Source organism: Phyllobates terribilis, unplaced genomic scaffold (assembly GCF_046119375.1).
Source record: "Phyllobates terribilis strain yellow unplaced genomic scaffold, ASM4611937v1 Scaffold_7__3_contigs__length_470593459, whole genome shotgun sequence".
Taxonomy (NCBI): domain Eukaryota; kingdom Metazoa; phylum Chordata; class Amphibia; order Anura; family Dendrobatidae; genus Phyllobates; species Phyllobates terribilis.
Window position 1 is genome coordinate 417,830,495 of NW_027362767.1, and position 17,939 is coordinate 417,848,433.

Here is a 17,939-nt window from a genome sequence, read left to right on the forward strand (position 1 = left end):
CTTTTTCTTGGTGATATGGTGTTGCTTCAGACCCGTCCGGGTCCTCTTGCTCTTCCTCCCCGTACCGCAACTCCTCCTCCGTCAAGCGGTGTACGTGGAGGGCGTAAGGTCCTTTGGCACACTTGTGCCGGGTGAAAGTGACCTCGTCTCCGACGTAGAGGTCACGGCCTTTGTGACCTTCCGGCAGGTGGGACTCGACGTCTCTGCGGGTCACAAAAACGTCACCGCGGTTGTTACGGTCCCGAATAAAGCCCCACCCATGCTGCGGGTTGAACTTTATCACCGTCCCGATGGTGCGGGGACAGTGCGCTGCACGGGGGTTCCTCCTAGTCCGGCTCTTCTGCTCCGCGCTCCGGATTTGGGCCTGTTGTTCTCTGACCCGCCTCTCCTCCCGTTCTCTCGCAAACTCTGCTAGCTGCTGACGACAACACTCAGTACGCTCAGCGGCGCATGCCCGAGTTTCCTGAGTGAACCCCATTAGATCTTCTCCCGTGGGGTCCCACACGAATTGGGCTTCTTCTAAAGGAGGCGAGACCCGAGTCACGGGCTTCGGAGCCGGGATCAGGGGCTCACACAAGGGCCCTAGTCTTTGTTGCCGCTCCAGCTCATGGTATCCTTCGGGCCAGATGAAGGGCCGCCCGTCCGGCCATGTGAGCTGGCTGAACAGGTCCTCCCCCAGGTGTGGCACCCTTGGTTTTGCGGGCGCGGGCGCGGTGGTGGTGGCGCCCGGGTTGCCCAGGCCTTGCGGCCAGGCCTGGGGCACCTGGAAGGTGAAGGGCACCGTTAGGACGGCGGCGCCCTGGGCTACCTGGCCTTGCGGCCAGGCCGGAGGCTCCGCGGAGGTAGGGGGCGCTGTTGGTGATGCGGCGCCCGGGGGTACTAGGCCTTGCGACCAGGCTGGTGGTATTTCCTGCTTTGTCACGCTCCGGGTCGAGGCGCGTGACGTCACAGGGGTCGCGGCGGCGGCTTCCGGTTGGGGCCTAGTCTGCGTCGGTGACATGGCGTTTTCGGGCACAGCAGGGGGACTTTCGGGCTCTGCGACGGGGAGCTGGGGCAGGTAAGCGGTGTCACGGCTTGGGGTATAGGCGTCCCCTTTACCTGCCTCCATGCGTTCGGCTCCCTCCTCGGCGCCGTCTCCGGCCTTGGGTCCTCCCGCGCCATCCTCAGAGGCGGTCTCCTTCCTCATCTCGGCTGGCGTGCTCCGGGTCTTGGTTTCAGCTTGCTGGGCCATCTCCCGGCTCCATTCCGCCAATATCTCGCGCTGTACCCGGGCCATCCTCCTTGCGAGGCCCTCCAAGGCAGTTTGTGCACACTCCCGGTCTCGGGGGAGCTGCGCTAAGATCTCCGCTAGACCTAGCGGGGTTGTGGACTCTAGCAGGCTCCTGACCATCGGGTCGGTGCTGCTCTGCTCTTCTTCCGGCAGGCTCCTGGCCAGCGGGCCGGTGCTGCTCTGCCCTCCTTCCTCGGTCTCTAGCAGACTCCTGGCCAGCGGGCCGGTGCTGTTCTGCTTTCTCTCCATCTCCGGGTGAGCTCCTCCGCTACTCCTCGTTAGACTTCTTGCCTCCGGGTGCGCTCGCTCCAGACTGCTCCAGGCGGCACCCATCTTTGTTCTTTTCTTTCGTCTCCTCCCACTTCGAGGGCGGTCCCGGGGCAACTCGGTGACTGTCAGCTCCAGGGGTAGTTCTTTCACGCTGACAGACACCTCCAACATCACAGTCTCTGTTGGTGGGGGCGGTTTCCACTTTTGGCGCCATTTTCTGTCCCGGCCCACGATGGGAGGTGGCCTCTTGCCCTCCTTTGGCACGCCCATAATGGCGTCCGCTGCTCTTCCAAGGCGGGAAATCTGCGGTTTTGGCGGGAAGCGTCGCCCAGTGGCGGGAAACTCTGCAGATGGCGGGAACAAGTTAGAAATGGCGGACAATCGGCGGGAAACGACTGGTGATGGAGTCCGATGGCGTGGACCCTCCGGAACCGGCGGAAGACTTCTTTCTGAGGTAAACTTGCACTTTTCTTCAGGCACGCAGTACCCGGGTGTTGCGGGCACGTAATCCTGCCGACTACGCCAAAGTTGACGCGCCCCCTGGGACATATTCCTTTTTGAGGGGAATACCCGGCACCGGATCAGATGGGGGGTTGTAGTCTCCGAGCGGCTGTGACCCGGCCCCGTGCCCAGGGCGTCAAGCTCAGTGTTATGTGGCAGTCCTACAGATGTTATTAAGAGTTCTTTTGTGTCGACTACGCCACCCGTTGTGATGCGGTCACTGTGGCCGCCGCTGCAGCAGGGTCCGCTGAGGCTGATGGTGGGTGCGCAGCTTGGTGAGATAACCCCCAACGGGAGGGGTATAGCCTCAGAGGGGACAGGCGCAGAGGATGGGGGTTGTGGTGGTGTAGTGCAGACGGCAGTGAAGACAGAGTCGGGTTGTGCAGTTAAGGGTGTTTACTTACTGCAGATGTTGTACTGGTCACTCCAGCTGCTAGTGACCACCCGAGCCGTGCTGCGTCCACCAGGTCCTGGATCCAGCCAACCCCCAAACAAGTCCGGAGCGTGGCCCTGAGCTCTCTTTCTGTCCCGTTCTCTGGCCATCCCCACCAGTAATCCACCTAGGTCCAGCTCCCTCGGGCCTTCTGTTGGGACACCCTTGGCCTTGGGTTCCCTGACCCTTCATGTGGTGTGCCTTCGGGGTGAATGTGGTGGGTGGCCGTGGCAGATGCTGCCCACGGCCTCCGGTCTCTGGCTGGGGATTGTTTTTACCCCCACCAGTTTGGGTTCCGGTACCCTTTTGCTGACTCCTCACCCGGTGCTCTAATTTGGGTTCTTGGGTCCCTTCAGTCTTCCCCCTCTGGGTACTCCTTCTCTGCTCCTCTCTCACTCAGGGTCTCTCTCTTGCTGCAGGCTGACTTCCTCTCTGCTTGCTGTCTGCTCCTCTGCAGCTGTCTTGCTGTCTCCACTGACTTGTTCTCTGCATCTGACCCTGTTCTTAGTTGGTGCCCACCTTATATACACCCTCTATGTGTGAGCTCAGGTGACCAGCACCCAATGAGCTCCTATCACTACCCAGACTGCTCCCCCTATCTGCCCCTACACTACATGGGATGTTCCACCCCCCTCCCACTCCAGCCAGGAACAGACTCGGTCGTACCTGCACATTTCTAAGTGGGAGTACCGTCGGCCTGTTCCTCGGAAATGGGATGTATGTAGTGCATGCAGCCTACCGAGCTCAGATCCACACTCCATCCTTACCCGGGAGTGGAATATCACACCTCTGGGTTGAGGTGCAATACCCCTGTAGCAGCCGAATCCTCAGGGTGCTACACTAACACAGGTTCAACTTTGGTCTTCTTACTAAAGGCCAATTGCAGAACATAAAAACAGCACTCCGATGGGTTGTAGTGAATATCCAAGGTCTTTAATAGCAGGCACACTGACCACAGAGCAGCATCAGAAGCCGCGCTGAGGGACAATGTGCCGCCTGTTGAACAGACTGAATGGTCACTGCTCCCCACGCACAGAGTCCCGGCATGGGAAGCAGTGAATATACCAGCACAGTGTCTCACACTGTGTGAGGGCGCATGGCAGGGACAGCGCTAGGCCCTGCTATGCGCGGATCACACAGTGAGAGTGTCGGCAGCATAGCGGGACAGCGCTAGAGGAGAGAGGAGGTGAGTATGAGTGTTTATTATTTTTTTGTAGGCAGCGTGATGGGGGCTCAGAGGGTGCCATACATACCAGGATGGGGGCTCAGAGGGGTGCCATGCATACCAGGATGGGGGCTCAGAAGGTGCCATACATACCAGGATGGGGGCTCAGAAGGTGCCATACATACCAGGATGGGTGCTGAGAAGGTGCCATACATATCAGGATGGGGGCTCAGAAGGTTCCATACATACCAGGATGGGGGCTCAGAAGGTGCCATGCATACCAGGATGGGGGCTCAGAGGGTGCAATGCATACCAGGATGGGGGCTCAAGGGGTGCCATGCATACCAGGATGGGAGCTCAGAGGGTGCCATGCATACCAGAATGGGGGCTCAGAGGGTGCCATACATACCAGGATGGGGGCTCATAGGGGTGCCATGCATACCAGGATGGGGGCTCAGGGGTGTGCCATGCATACCAGGATGCGGGCTCAGAGGTTGCCATGCATACCAGGATGGGGGCTCAAGGGGTGCCATGCATACCAGGATGGGGGCTCAAGTGGTGCCATGCATACCAGGATGGGGGATAAAGGGGTGCCATGCATACCAAGATGGGGTATAAAGGGGTGCCATGCATACCAGGATGGGGAATAAAGGGGTGCCATGCATACCAGGATGGTATGGGGGCCACTTATACCAGGAAGGAGGGGCCATACATACCAGGATGGAGGATATTAACAGAATGGGGGGACATTACCCCAATACCAGTGTCAGCAGCAGACCCCCTCCTCCATAACAGAGAATCATGACCACATTTTTTGCTTAAATTTTTTTTCCTATTTTCCTCCTTTAAAACCTAGGTGCATCTTATTGTCCGGTGCGTCTTATAGTCCGAAAAATATGGTAAATAAAAAAAAAAAAAGTGCAAATCACCCCCTTTGAAAATAAAGATATTAAAAATAAAAAATATACTGGTCTCATAAAATGGCGACACGACCAGGAGAAAAGGGGTTAAAAGCAAGGAGAGGGGAGATAAATATCCAACATGGCAAATACAGATAAGGAAAGGAAGGTAGGTGAGCCAAAAAGGTGAAAAAATATAATGATTACCCCGAGAAGTAAAATTATGTAAAATAGTGCAAAGGCATGAAATATATGTGTCTGAATAACCAACCAAATCAAACATATATAAATAAGTGCCAAAGTAAAAATAACAGGTAGGTATCAAGGCTCATACAGAGAGAAAATGGATGATAAATAATTATTATGTGTCACCCCTGATGAAGCATCAGTGAAAAGCGTTTCAAGTCATTGGTCATCGGTGAATCGCGCGTCGGGTCATTAGTGGATGAGCTTGTATGTAGATATTCTTTTGATTTGCCCTGTTATCTATGTGCACTTTTGCATTATATTTTTTATTATTGATTATTTTTATCGCACCATTGATTCCATGGAGCTGTACATGAGAGGGTCAAATACATAGCACAAATAGAAATTACAATGAACAAACTAGTATTGATTGGATGAGGAATGTAGGAGTGCGGAGGAGAGAAGGAGGTCTTGGGAGGACCGGAGATTACGTGGTAGGAGATATCATGAGATTAGTTCCGAAATATATAAGGGAGGCAGATTATGGACGGCTTTGTAGGTCAGTGTTAGCAGTATGAAATGGCTACGTTGGGGAATTGGGAGTATTACTGGTATTATATTATCATTTATGGGACTATTTGCAATAGTGTTGGCACCAGATTAATCTATTTACTTTCTGTATGAAAAAATACTACTTTTGCCTCTTACTGTTCTGAACCTACTAGCTATTCCTCTGCCTATATTATTAGAAGTGAGAATATCTGTCAATAGCATTTAATTGTAAATTGTTTTGAAAGTTAATCCAATTATTCCGCAGATTGTTCCAGTTAAAAGTTTACGATTGGGCTGTTCCCACACATTCCATCAGGTGAGTGTCACTTTTTTAAGCAACACGCAGAAGAGTATCCTCTCGTCATTGTATCCCAAAATAATTTGGATATCTAAAACATGGTATGTGCAAACACATGTAGCTATTTTTACCAACTAATAACTCCTAATTGGTTTATGCATACATTTTACATTTGCCAAAGGTATATAAGAACCACATTTTATAGAGTTGGGAGTTTTACATCAAACAAGAAGATATGAAGACAAGTGCTAACATGGGACATACAAAAATGGCAGTGGTTAAAGGAATTTTTCTAGCATTTTTTCTACTTATGACAGCCGGTAAGTTATATTTTTCAAGTTATAATTAGATAATATTTTCTTGCAAATTAAGTTTTTTGTGTTTATCAAGTTAGGCATTAATTTACCTTTTTATTTAATTAATTTTCAATCTGTATATATAATGTAATCTTTAATACAAAGTACACCGTTATACAACAGATGCTTAGAATTTAATTATGCAAAATATAAATAATTGTAATTTTTAATATATGGTATTAGTAAAAAAAATGTATTTCTCATATGATAACTTTGAAGTATCAAAGTTAAAAATTTTACAAAAATAAAGCAAATAAATAAAGCTATGTTCACCGTAACCAATCCTGTTTTAGCCATATTTCAGCCAAACATCATAACGTGTAATAATTCATAACCAGATGGTCAGTTAAGTCCATGATCACATGGATTATATGAACCTTGTTTTTTCTCTTTTTCTTCTCCGTAATTGAATCAACTCCCATTTTTGGCAAATATATATGCACATTTTTTTTACAGGCTGAAAATCTGGCCATGTAAATGAAACCAAAGTCAAGTGAAAAAGTACTAAAGACATAATTAATTGTTTAAACTGGCGCAAATTGTGGTTTTGATGACTCAAAAATGCCAACATTTGAAGGAAAATGTTAGGGTTGATTTTTTGTCAAAAGCTTGAAAAACAATGATGGACTTAGAAATTTAGAATTTACTTATAGTACAATTATACTAATTTGACCAATAGTATATTTCGACAGCCCAATTGTGGCAATTAAGTGACCACCAACTGGTTACCAATCGGCGGTTGTTTAATAGTCTATTTAGACAAGCTGACCGCATTTCCGTGCACAAGATTTATCATTAACATGATCCTTTTGTGCTTGTAGAACATTATGTTCTCGTCAGCATATTTACTCTTTACAGCATATGATGTGCTGCCGAGAATAATGATTTTTAAACAAATTTAAAAATAATTTCATCCAATGAATGAGTGCTTTGCTCTTTCTTGGATGATTGAAGGCCAATTTAGAGAAACAATAAATGGAAATAAGCCTTCCTAGGAATGTATAAATGTGCACTAATATGCCTGAGGTTCCTAGAGAGAAGAGAAATTGAAGGAAGCTGTAAGCTTCAAAAAGAAGCTCATGCTATTTTGGCTTTCAACGGCTAATTATATTTTGACCTGGATGGATGGCTAATAACTCCATAAATCCAAATAAATTACGATCTTAGCCTTCAAGTATATTTAGAAGTTGGAATTACCAACTTGTGATCTGGTTGGTATTTCTCTAACTTTGAAAAAGCTGAAATTTGGGACTGTTGTAAATTTTTCAATTCTCTCTGGTTTTTAGGTCTCTTATAGTCCACTATTACATCTACCTTTTTTTTCTTAACGTACAAGTTTTAGAAGATAGAGACAATTGTAATTGCTAAGTGGCTAAAGATTTTTCATGACTGGAATTTATTTTCAATGATATCTTCATATATGGATTTATGGGAAAAAGGAAATGTCTAATGCCAAAGTGTATGATTCCTATGCATGCAACTGGAAGGTCATTCGTAAAGTATGAGATTTAGGTAGTTATATTGGATGGTCTAAGCAGAAACAAATTGAGGGATCTTTACATCAGATGATATACTTCTGAATGCCTTTTAAGCCCCAATAAAATTCCTAGCATTGCTTATTTAAGCATCCATATTACAAAAAAAGCCTATCTACAATGAAGCATCGAATCAAAATGTTCAGTATAGAAATTCCAATAACTTGATATCACCAGAGTGCCACGTAATGCGCTATTAACATTGGTTTAATGGGCAGTTCTTTTGACAATATCAACTGGTTTTAGGGCTTATATCATTTTCCAAAATTCAAATGAAGCAGCTCCCCCCAAAATTCACAGTGAACACAAATTATAATAGTAATCGCATTTTTATATAAAAAAATTTACTTGTTTAATATTTCTTTGTTAGAGGTAAAACATTTTGACTTACGTGCAAGGAGGAATTGTCCTTGCTTTAGTGCTTAACACCAGTTGGGTACAATGCTCATCCAGACATTCTAATCTCAGGTGGTTTCCAAGTTTCTAAAACTTGTGTGTAGGACTGAGATAACTTTATAGTGTACATGATTAAATAGAAGACTAGAAAACTAGATGACTCTCTCTAGAATTCCATAAGTTTTCTCGGAAGCAAAAAATATTTGACATAATTTTCTTGGGACTGGGAGGGATTGACTTCTACAAGACGTTCTGCTGATTCTTTTATGGTTCCAACCAAATTTCCATTTCTTGTAGATGAAACTCAAAAAGGAATTCTAGTCATCATTCATTAAGTTTTCTAATTCCATTCAATTTGTGAAAAAATAGTACTGGAGCAGACTGAGTAAACTGAGTAAAACAAAAACACATCCAGATAAAGCAAGGTACAAGGCTTGTCTGATTATTTCCCTTGTGCAATATGCATGACTCCACTTTACCCTCAGAGATCAAATCATCTTAATTATACATTTATTTCAATTACAATAATTATATGTAATCTTTTTTAAAAAAAATAGATTAAATGTATTTGCTATTGTACGCACACCCAAAAATTATGGAAATATTCTTCTGATTGAAGAGAAGGTATCAGTCATCTACTTATATTTAATTTATAGTGAACCTGTCATGTTGTACATGCCGTTCGATCCATGGACAGCACGGTATAGAGAAGGAAAAGTTTAGCAGAATGATATCTAGATTTTTTGGATAAGATTCAATACAACTTGTATTTTATTCAATGAAATATCTAGTGGATGTACGCATATGAGTCCAGTGGGCGGTCCTTTCTCAGTGATTGACAGCACTCAATTTCTAGCACAAGAAACCCACATTTTTTTTGGGGGGGCTAATTGCATACCTCTTGGTGCTGCTGCTAATCTTTACTGATAGACATGAGCTCCAACACAATGAATTTCCTTCCCATTCAGGCAGCTGAAAGTTACATCTTACAGATGTAGTAGCTGCCATCATGGCAGCTTAGTTGTGCTGAAACTATAGTATAGCATGTCATAAATTCAAAGCAAATAAGGGCAGCCATGCTATGCAAATATTGTACAGCAACATAGCACAAAACCTATTGGCTGCCACATCTGTACTTCTCCCGTAATAGGAATCCTCTCAGTTGTACTGCCATGCATGTTGACTAACACTTGGCTAATAAGGTGGACTTGCATACAGCTATACACTTTGAATACCAGGCGGCACCATACTATATACGTAAATGTCATACCTCTTCATTGGATTATTTTTAACAGCTTTTAAATAGCAAACATTGTTCATATATATGCTCAATATTAATTATCAATACAATAAGGTGGATATCTAATAATGGAACAATCCATTAGTACAATTATTTGTCACTATGGCCATTCACAGGAATAGTCAGGAATGATGGTCCCCTGTTCTTGTAATTGAGGGTGGCCCCTAAAGTTGGATCACTACTAATCTAATATTTATTACCTTCTCTGTATAACATGGTTATATTGTGTAATAACATTGCTTGAACATTTATATTTTTCAATTTACAGAGGCACAAATTTCAACTACCAGCACAACAGCCACAACAACACCAGCTACAACAAACTCAGCTACAACACTAACCACAATGACACTGGATATAACACCAACCACAGCAACCTCAGCTACAGCAACCTCAGCTACAACACCAACCACAACAACCCCAGCTACAACAACCTCAGCTACAACATTATCCACAACAACGCCAGCTACAACAACCTCAGCTACAACAATATCCACAACGACACCGTCTATAACACCAACCACAACTACCCCAGCTACAACAACCTCAGCTACAACACCAACCACAACAACCCCAGCTACAACAACCTCAGCTACAACAATATCCACAACAACGCCAGCTACAACAACCTCAGCTACAACACTAACCACAACAATGCCAGCTACAACAACCTCAGCTACAGCAACCACAACAACCCCAGCTACAACAACCTTTTCAACAACACCAATCACAACAACTCCAGCAACAGCACCAACCACAACAACCCCAGGTACAACATCCTCAGCTACAACATTAACCACAACAACGCCAGCTACAACAACCTCAGCTACAACACCAACCACAACAACCCCAGCTACAACAACCTCAGCTACAACACTAACCACAACGCCAGATACAACAACCTCAGCTACAACACTAACCACAACTACCTCAGCTACAAGCACAGCAACCCCAGCTACAACAACCTTATCTATAACACCAACCACAATAACTCCAGCAACGACAATCTCAGCTACAACACCAACCACAACAACCCCAGCTACAACAACCTCAGCTACAACATTAACCACAACAACGCTATCTACAACAACCTCAGCTACAACAACCTCAGCTACAACACTAACCACAACAACGCCAGCTACAACAAACTCAGCTACAACAACCACAGCAACCCCAGCTACAACAACCTTATCTACAACACCAACCACAACAACTTCAGCATCAACAATCTCAGCTACAACACCAACCACAACAACACCAGCTACAACAACCTCAGCTACAACACTAACCACAACAACGCCAGCTACAACAACCTCAGCTACAACAACCACAGCAATGACAGCTACAACACCTTTAACTTCTGCCACATCACCAACTACTACACAGCCCATAACATCAACCACAGCAACATCAGATATAACGATGCCAACTACACCACCTATAACATCAGTCACAACAACACCAGCCACAACAATGTCAGATGCCACAACATCACTCATAACACCAGTCACAACAAACAGAATAACAGCTACAACAACATCAGCCACACCAGCTATTACACTAACAGCTTCAACAACAGCCACAACAATTTCAAGCACATCAGAAACAATATCTTCAAGCACTTCATCCACAGGAAGCACCATTCCTAATACTGATAGTACCTCTGCTAGCACTGGAATCAACAGTACCTTGACTGGAAATACCTCTGCCAACATTGGAAGCACTACTGCTTTCACTGGAAGTACCAGTGCATTTACTGGAAGTTCATCTGAGAACACTCAAAGCACCATTTCAACAACTACTGCGAGTAACGCTTTAGGAGAAGTTAAAGATGGTAAGTTTGCCTTTCTTTTCTAAAAGCAGTTATTTATTGCTTTTTTTTTACAATTAAAATAGCATGTACAGCAATAGTACCTGCCTAATTATAATTAAGTGCCACATAGCCTGAAGCAAAGGAGGAGAAAGATGAATACATTTTTTTAAATATGAGCAAGCAAACAACAGCTGTAGCCTACAGCCGCACCCTGCATATGCTTAGCCAGGAGATCTCACTGCTTCAAAACAGTACATCCAAACATATTCACTAAGAGACATGTAAATCATGTGACGTTGGGTTCTAGATTCTGAAATATTTCATTACTATGCAGATATTGCCTCCAGCTCCAATGGTAGTATCATCTGACTATCGAGGTGGATGTCTGAGATCTGTAAGGATATGGATATCATAGAGGGGATACTCCTGCCCAATTCAGAATGGCTCAGTTTCTTTTGTTATTCTAGAATCATCTGAATAGTCACCATGTAATACTAGATTGCTGTTTCTACATGCTAAAAATTTTTGGCTGCCCATATTATGACAAAAGTGCTGTTTGTCAGGAAGATTAGAATCAAGACCGATGGTGATCAACCAATTATTCTAGAGGCAGCATTTTGTCATGGATTGTCTTGGATCAGACGACCCCATTTTTAAAATAATTTTATTTTTACTTCTAGAACTAAATTTTAACATTAATTCCTTTAATTTCCCAAGGAAACATCGCATTCTGGATTATTATTCTTATAAGCCTTGGCGCCATTGCAGTTTTTTTCCTATTTGTGTTTTTCTCTTTGAAGGTAAGTCAACAGTTACTGTCTTTTACTACCAATCAGTGTTTATGCATTAAAATGAATATCTTTATTAAAAAGTGAAAGAGATTCACCAATTTTTTTTACCAAATGTGTTGGGGGACATTTTTGTGACACGAACTAACGTATAGGTATCACAGGTTCTCCTCCTTCTTCACAAACTGCACAGTTCTCCTCTTCTCTAATGGAACAGCATGTGACCAGACCTGTCCATCAGCCTCCTCCAATAGAAAAACAACCTATCCATATGAGTTTTTTTCTATTGGTGGAGGCTGATGATCACATCTGGTCACATGTTCTCCATCAGCAGTCATTTTGAGAACAGAAGAACCTTGTAGTGTGGGATGAAAGAGGAGGAGAACCTGTGATACTTATGTGTCAGTAAGTGACACAAAATTATATTCCCAACACGTTTAGTAAAATTAAGATAAAGTGGCCGACCCCTTTAAATCAGTATATTCAATTTTATCAAGAACAAGTTCAACAACAGCCTCTTCCATCCAAGCCGATATTGTGGCAATGTTGAAATATCAGTTGTTTCTTGGTTTAATCAATATAGTAGGTTTCATCATTGATTTTTTATTTATTGAATCTACTGCGAGCATAAACATATTTTGCATCTGATAATTGTACGATAAAATAGCAGAAATCTTTAATTACATTTTTATAATCCAAATCTGATAAGCCGAGATATTTTTATTCTTCCATGTTTAGAAACTTCTATAATGTTCCAAAATTGGCCTTCTATGATAACATTGATATTTTCAGAGAGGGGGATGCAGGTGCAGCTTCTCTCTTTATCCGAGTGAAATTGCATGATATGAGAGGGAAAGGAGAGAGAAAGTGGGAAGATTTTTTTTTTTATATGGTGCTATGAGATGTATAACCAACACACAGTTCTACTAAAATATGTTCGAGTGTTATGGATGTCAGTGGTAGTTTAAGATATCGATGAAAACTGCTAACAAGCTCTTTTTGTTTCCTGCAGTGTGTAGCACCCCGTTGCGCTTTTACTACAAACCCATCATCTTCGTACTGTCCGAATCGTGCTGCCCGTCAAGGCTTTCATGAAACTGCAAGGGATCAATGCGGTCCTCACTCTAATATAGAAATGTCTGGAATTGGAAGTCACTATGCAGCTCGGTGCCATAATAATTAACACCAATTTGGAGTGTGATACATTGTGTTGTGGTCTACTTTTGTATTACAGTGTTTTTTTTTTGCGCATTGCTATTTGCGTAGGGCTTTCATTCCTTTATATTTACTGGACATCCATGTGACTTTACTTTGAATTTTGAGTGGTCCTCAAAAATCGGAAAAAAAGTTTCCCTGCAATAAATGGTATTGAATACGAATTAGCAAACCTGTGGTAGTTCGGGCTCTGGTACCGGACCCAAATTTTATTCAGTTCGGGTACCTGAACTTGATCCAGAACTTGAACCCCATTGAAATCAATGGACACCTGAACTTTGGGTCTGGCTATGAAAAAAAAATCTCTCTCTCTCTCTCTTTCTGTAACAGACTTCCCCCGGTACTCCGAACACTGCAATGGACTTCCGTGTTCGGCATTTAGCACCGGACAATAACTGTCAAGTATGAACACCGAACTTTTAAGTCTAGTATTGACTAAACTACATAGAACCACTAATATACTACTATCACAATTTGCAACCACAATCGTTACACTCTGGCTCAGGAGTCCATGGAGCACCAGAGGTCCACCAACGAATTCCCCGCTACTCCGGTGGGCCAGTCCGAGCCTGTAGTGTAGGGTAATATTTATTACTTATTATCAGTATTGATGTCATTGGACACACTTTAGGATATTTATTTATTTTACTCACTTATATAGAGCCATTAATTCAATTGTACATTATATGAGAGTATTGTATTATTATAGGACTTTACTTGTTGCACTCAGTTTACACTACTTATGTGACATCACCACCATAAACCAACCATAAATATGCTGTATACATGTAATATTAGAGGTGAGTCAATATCCCGAAATTCAATTTAGGAAGATTCACACAGGTTTGGAGAGTGCAGGTGGAAATTTGATTTGTATCCATTAAATTAGGTGTGAATCGAATCTGCTTGTTCCTACAGGGTAAAAAAAAGGAAACTACTGTACTCACTTTTCCTCGGCCCTCTTTGGCCTTCTTTTTTTCCGGCTCCTTCCTCTTCTGGCACTGCCACTGACTAGGCCACACATCGTTGATGTGACATCAGTAGAATGAACACCCTAAAGTGGCCAGAAGAAGAAAGATCAAAAGGAGCTGATCAGAAGACCGGGAAGAAGTGGCACAGTTATGGATAGGGCAACCTAGGTTCCTACCCAGGATTCAGAATTCAACAAAATAACGGCCAGATGGCTGCTATTTGGATGGATTCATATGAATCGATCTAAAAGAAATTGGATTCTGGCAAATTAGAATTTTCGGTGAAATTGGAAGCAAGTTACATTTCTTACGAATCAATTGGCTTGTCTCTAAAGGGGTATTCCACTTTCAGCAAAGTGTACCCTAGAGGCTTGCAGGCATGCACAATAAAAGTGAGATAGTACTCGCCCCCTCTGGGTCCAGCACTAGCTCTGGTGGTTACATCCCGACTACAGCACAAATCACCACTGCAGACAATCATTAAGCTCAGCTGTTTATGCTGTCTACATGGACAAAGCCACAGAACTCATTGATTGGCTGCAGTGGTGATATGTGCTGTAATAGTGACATCACAGCTGCAGCCAAGCAAAACACAGAGATCAAAGCAGCTTCAAAAGAGCGGGCGCTGGACCTGAGGAGGATGAGTACTATCTGTCTTTGTTATTTTCCATGCCTACAAGTGTTTAGAGTGAAATTTTACGAAAATGGAAAACCCCTTTAAATTATTATGTATTAGTTTAACATCTTTAGTCTAATTCATGCGACTGAAAATTAGCCATAGATTGGAAAGAAATGGTTAACAAAACTTAGTACTTGTCCTCAGGGGCTTAGCTTGAAATAGTGGCAACAACCAAGGTATTGCTCAGAGTGTTTACATACGGCATGAGTCGCTCTCCCAAATGAAGGAAAGCCTAGCCTTGGCTATACATGTGCTAGCCACCTTTGGTTCATTTTCTGGAAATAGTCCTTGTATTTAATATATTATTCCACTTCCCATTTACTGCAGGATCATTTTATGTTTAAAACTCATAAAAATGAGCTTTCTCTTCTCAGGAATCAATAATGTGTTGAACTTTTGGGTTCATCCGGCTTTTCTCCTGAATTTTTTTATACAAATTTCAGATAGGTAAAACTTTTTTGATAGACCTGAAAGTTAGGGAAAAATAGTAGATTAAATGAACGCAAAGAGCAAGGATATCAATATAGAAGGGAGTTATGAGAAAGAAAACAGTATATAAAGTTAAAAAGAAATAGAAAGGATCAGAGACAAAAAAATGTGCTTGAATCCATGAGAAAGAAAAAGAAAAAAATGAAATTCAAGAGAAAGTAAATGGTGCACTTTTGGGCATTACTTTTCGGGAGTAATTTTTAGAAGAAAACACATGCAGAATTTTTCTCATGATACATCTGTTTGTATAATATGGTGTCAAAATACCTTCCACCACATTTAGTTTACCCATGTCTCTTATAGCATGCAGTGCGCCACTCTTTTATAAAGATATTTCTCTGCAGATTAGAAGACATTGAACTGCAATTTATTTATGTGTGAACTAACTTATTATGTATACTTCTCATGTCGAGTATTTAATAAAGTATTAAGTATTTCATAAAGACACGAAATTCAGCTTTTTGTGATTTTTTTGAGTCCTTATTTACTTATTTGGACCATTTAGAGGAAAATATTTCTTGAAAATGTATTGTCCTTTATATTGCCTATTAGTCTTATTTATGATTCAATTATTCCAAAGGCTTTTTCTGCTGTTCATACCCTTCATTTATTTATTCACTAAATCAGAGTCAAACCTTGACCCTTGTGCCTGGAGGGATCCAAAGTTTTCTCTGACACCCAAAAAAAGACTACAATACCAAAATGACACAAATAAAGTGGAGTCACTATTACTGATTTTGCGTTAAAATCCTAAAGCTCCAATTTACATCTCTGACTGCTATATAATAGAGCAGTCTAGACAATGACCAAAAATCTGATATTCTACTCGAATAATATAAAAATGTGCATTCAGCAAAAAAATTATTTTTTATATTTTGTTTCGATGATGGTTCAGGAAAATGTCAGCCGGCAAAGAAGGATATGCAATTTGTAGAGAATACCTTCAGTGCCAATTCAATTTCAGTCACTTAAGAGAAGAGTGGTCATCTGTTATGCACGTGGTTGTGGAACCACTGTGCCATGGTCTGGTGAGAGCCTGGTTCTTCACTAGAGCCCCTGATGGTGTGGTTAGACTTGAACCCAGGTGGATGCCAAGTGTTACTCCAGGACAGACCCCAGAGCCAAAGGGGTACGTAAGCAGGACTGGAACACAGAGGAGGATGTGCAGCTGGTAGACAGAAGTGGTGCTGGACAGGGTTAGTTGAGGAACACGGGATGGCCTCAGGTACAGTTTAAGACAGTGCAGTTTCAGGATAGCAGACAGAATGGCCACTGGGACAGATTCAGACTGTGCAGTTTCTGCATAGCAGATAGGTCGGCCACTGGGAAAGGTTCAAACTGTGCAGCTTATGGGTAGCAGACAGGTCAGGAATGCAAGCAGAATACAGATTGAACAAAGGAGGGTCAGATGAGACCAAGCAGACAAGGGGACCTACCAGCTGGCAGGCAAGTAGAAACTAATTTTGGACAAACGTTGCTCAGACACCTCGCAAGAGGTGGAGGTGCCTTAAGTAGTAAGTATCTCTCAGCTATTGGCTGGGGACACTTTAGGAGAGTGCGCACTGTCTCTTTAAGAGTCATAAAGCAGACACACATGAACTAAGCGCGCTGCCAGGAGATTTGCCAGATGTGAAGGAATTGGGTATTCGCAAGGAGTCTGGCAGCTTCAACTTATGGGATACAGCATTAATTTGCTTGATGACTTCAAACGGACTGATGAAGTGAAGGCCTAATTTCCAGGATTAGATCTTAAGGCAGATGTACTTAGAAGATTGCCACACCTTATCCCCTGGACAGTAACAAGGTGAATCCAAGCATCTCTTGTCGGCATGCCTTTTCAGAGGGAAGTTGCCTGGGAGTCTTGTTATGGGCACAGGAGGGACACGCTGAGACGAACTCCATAATATCCCTTCGCATTGTTGGCCACCAATAATCACGGAAGATTAGTCGCAAAGTCTTTTTCTGCCCAGCATGACCCGCCAATGTTGAAGAGTAATCCCACAATAGGACTTGCTTCCTATCAGATTCAGGCACAAATGACTTCCTTGGAGGGAACTGAGTCAAGACCACTAGTGATAAGCGAGCACTAAAATGCTTGGGTGCTCGTTGCCCGGGTTGAGCAAATCTTAATGCTCGGGTGCTTGACCCGAGTAACAACCCCATTGTAAGTCAATGGGAAGCTCAAGCATTTTTCTGGCGCCCCCCCCCCCCCCAAGGTCTGGAAGAGGTCTAAAAATTGGTCAAATCGATGGAAAAAGTGCTCACATGACATGGAAGCAGCATGGGGAAGACCCCTTAAAGCATCTCAGACTCCTAGGTGATTTCTGTGAGCAATGTTGTCAGAGTATTACGCTACTTTTACAGACTGACAATAAAACATACAAATATGATAGGCACAGGACCGAGACCCTCCACTACGCTGGGCATGGGTCGGATCCTCTCTGTGGTCCCCTGGTCGCAAGGTCGGTGGTGGCCATGCCCGATGCCTGGCACTGGGAGGTCACATTTAAAGAGACACACGGCTGTGGGTGTGTCGGTGTTAAACGTCGTTCTCCTGTCCCCTGACAGTGGTGTGTGATGTGGTCGACGTTCCCCTTGGTGGTCAGGTGTAGGAGAGAAAAAGGAAGTTTAGATGATTTAGAGAGTTGCAGAGGCAGATTGAAGTTTAACCATTTAACTCTTTACTTTCACACACAGCCTTGATGGTCACAGCCATAGATGGTACAGTAGAACAATATGTGCAAATGGTAAACAGTTCCATTATCGCAGGCAGCATTTGGTACACGGGGACAGAGTGGTGGAACAAATGAGGAGCTTACAAAT

General features: G+C 43.4%; 1 protein-coding gene across 1 annotated transcript in view; it reads left to right on the forward strand.

The window, feature by feature from the left end:
* LOC141155579 (uncharacterized) overlaps positions 1–17,939 on the forward strand; it is a 98,774-nt gene that overhangs the window by 14,800 nt on the left and 66,035 nt on the right. The window contains exons 6-11 of the mRNA XM_073642449.1: positions 5,542–5,592; positions 5,780–5,894; positions 9,430–10,995; positions 11,692–11,774; positions 12,775–12,929; positions 13,029–13,062. Of these exons, the coding sequence (XP_073498550.1) occupies positions 5,542–5,592; positions 5,780–5,894; positions 9,430–10,995; positions 11,692–11,774; positions 12,775–12,929; positions 13,029–13,062 (2,004 nt within the window). The remainder of the gene's footprint in view (positions 1–5,541; positions 5,593–5,779; positions 5,895–9,429; positions 10,996–11,691; positions 11,775–12,774; positions 12,930–13,028; positions 13,063–17,939) is intronic.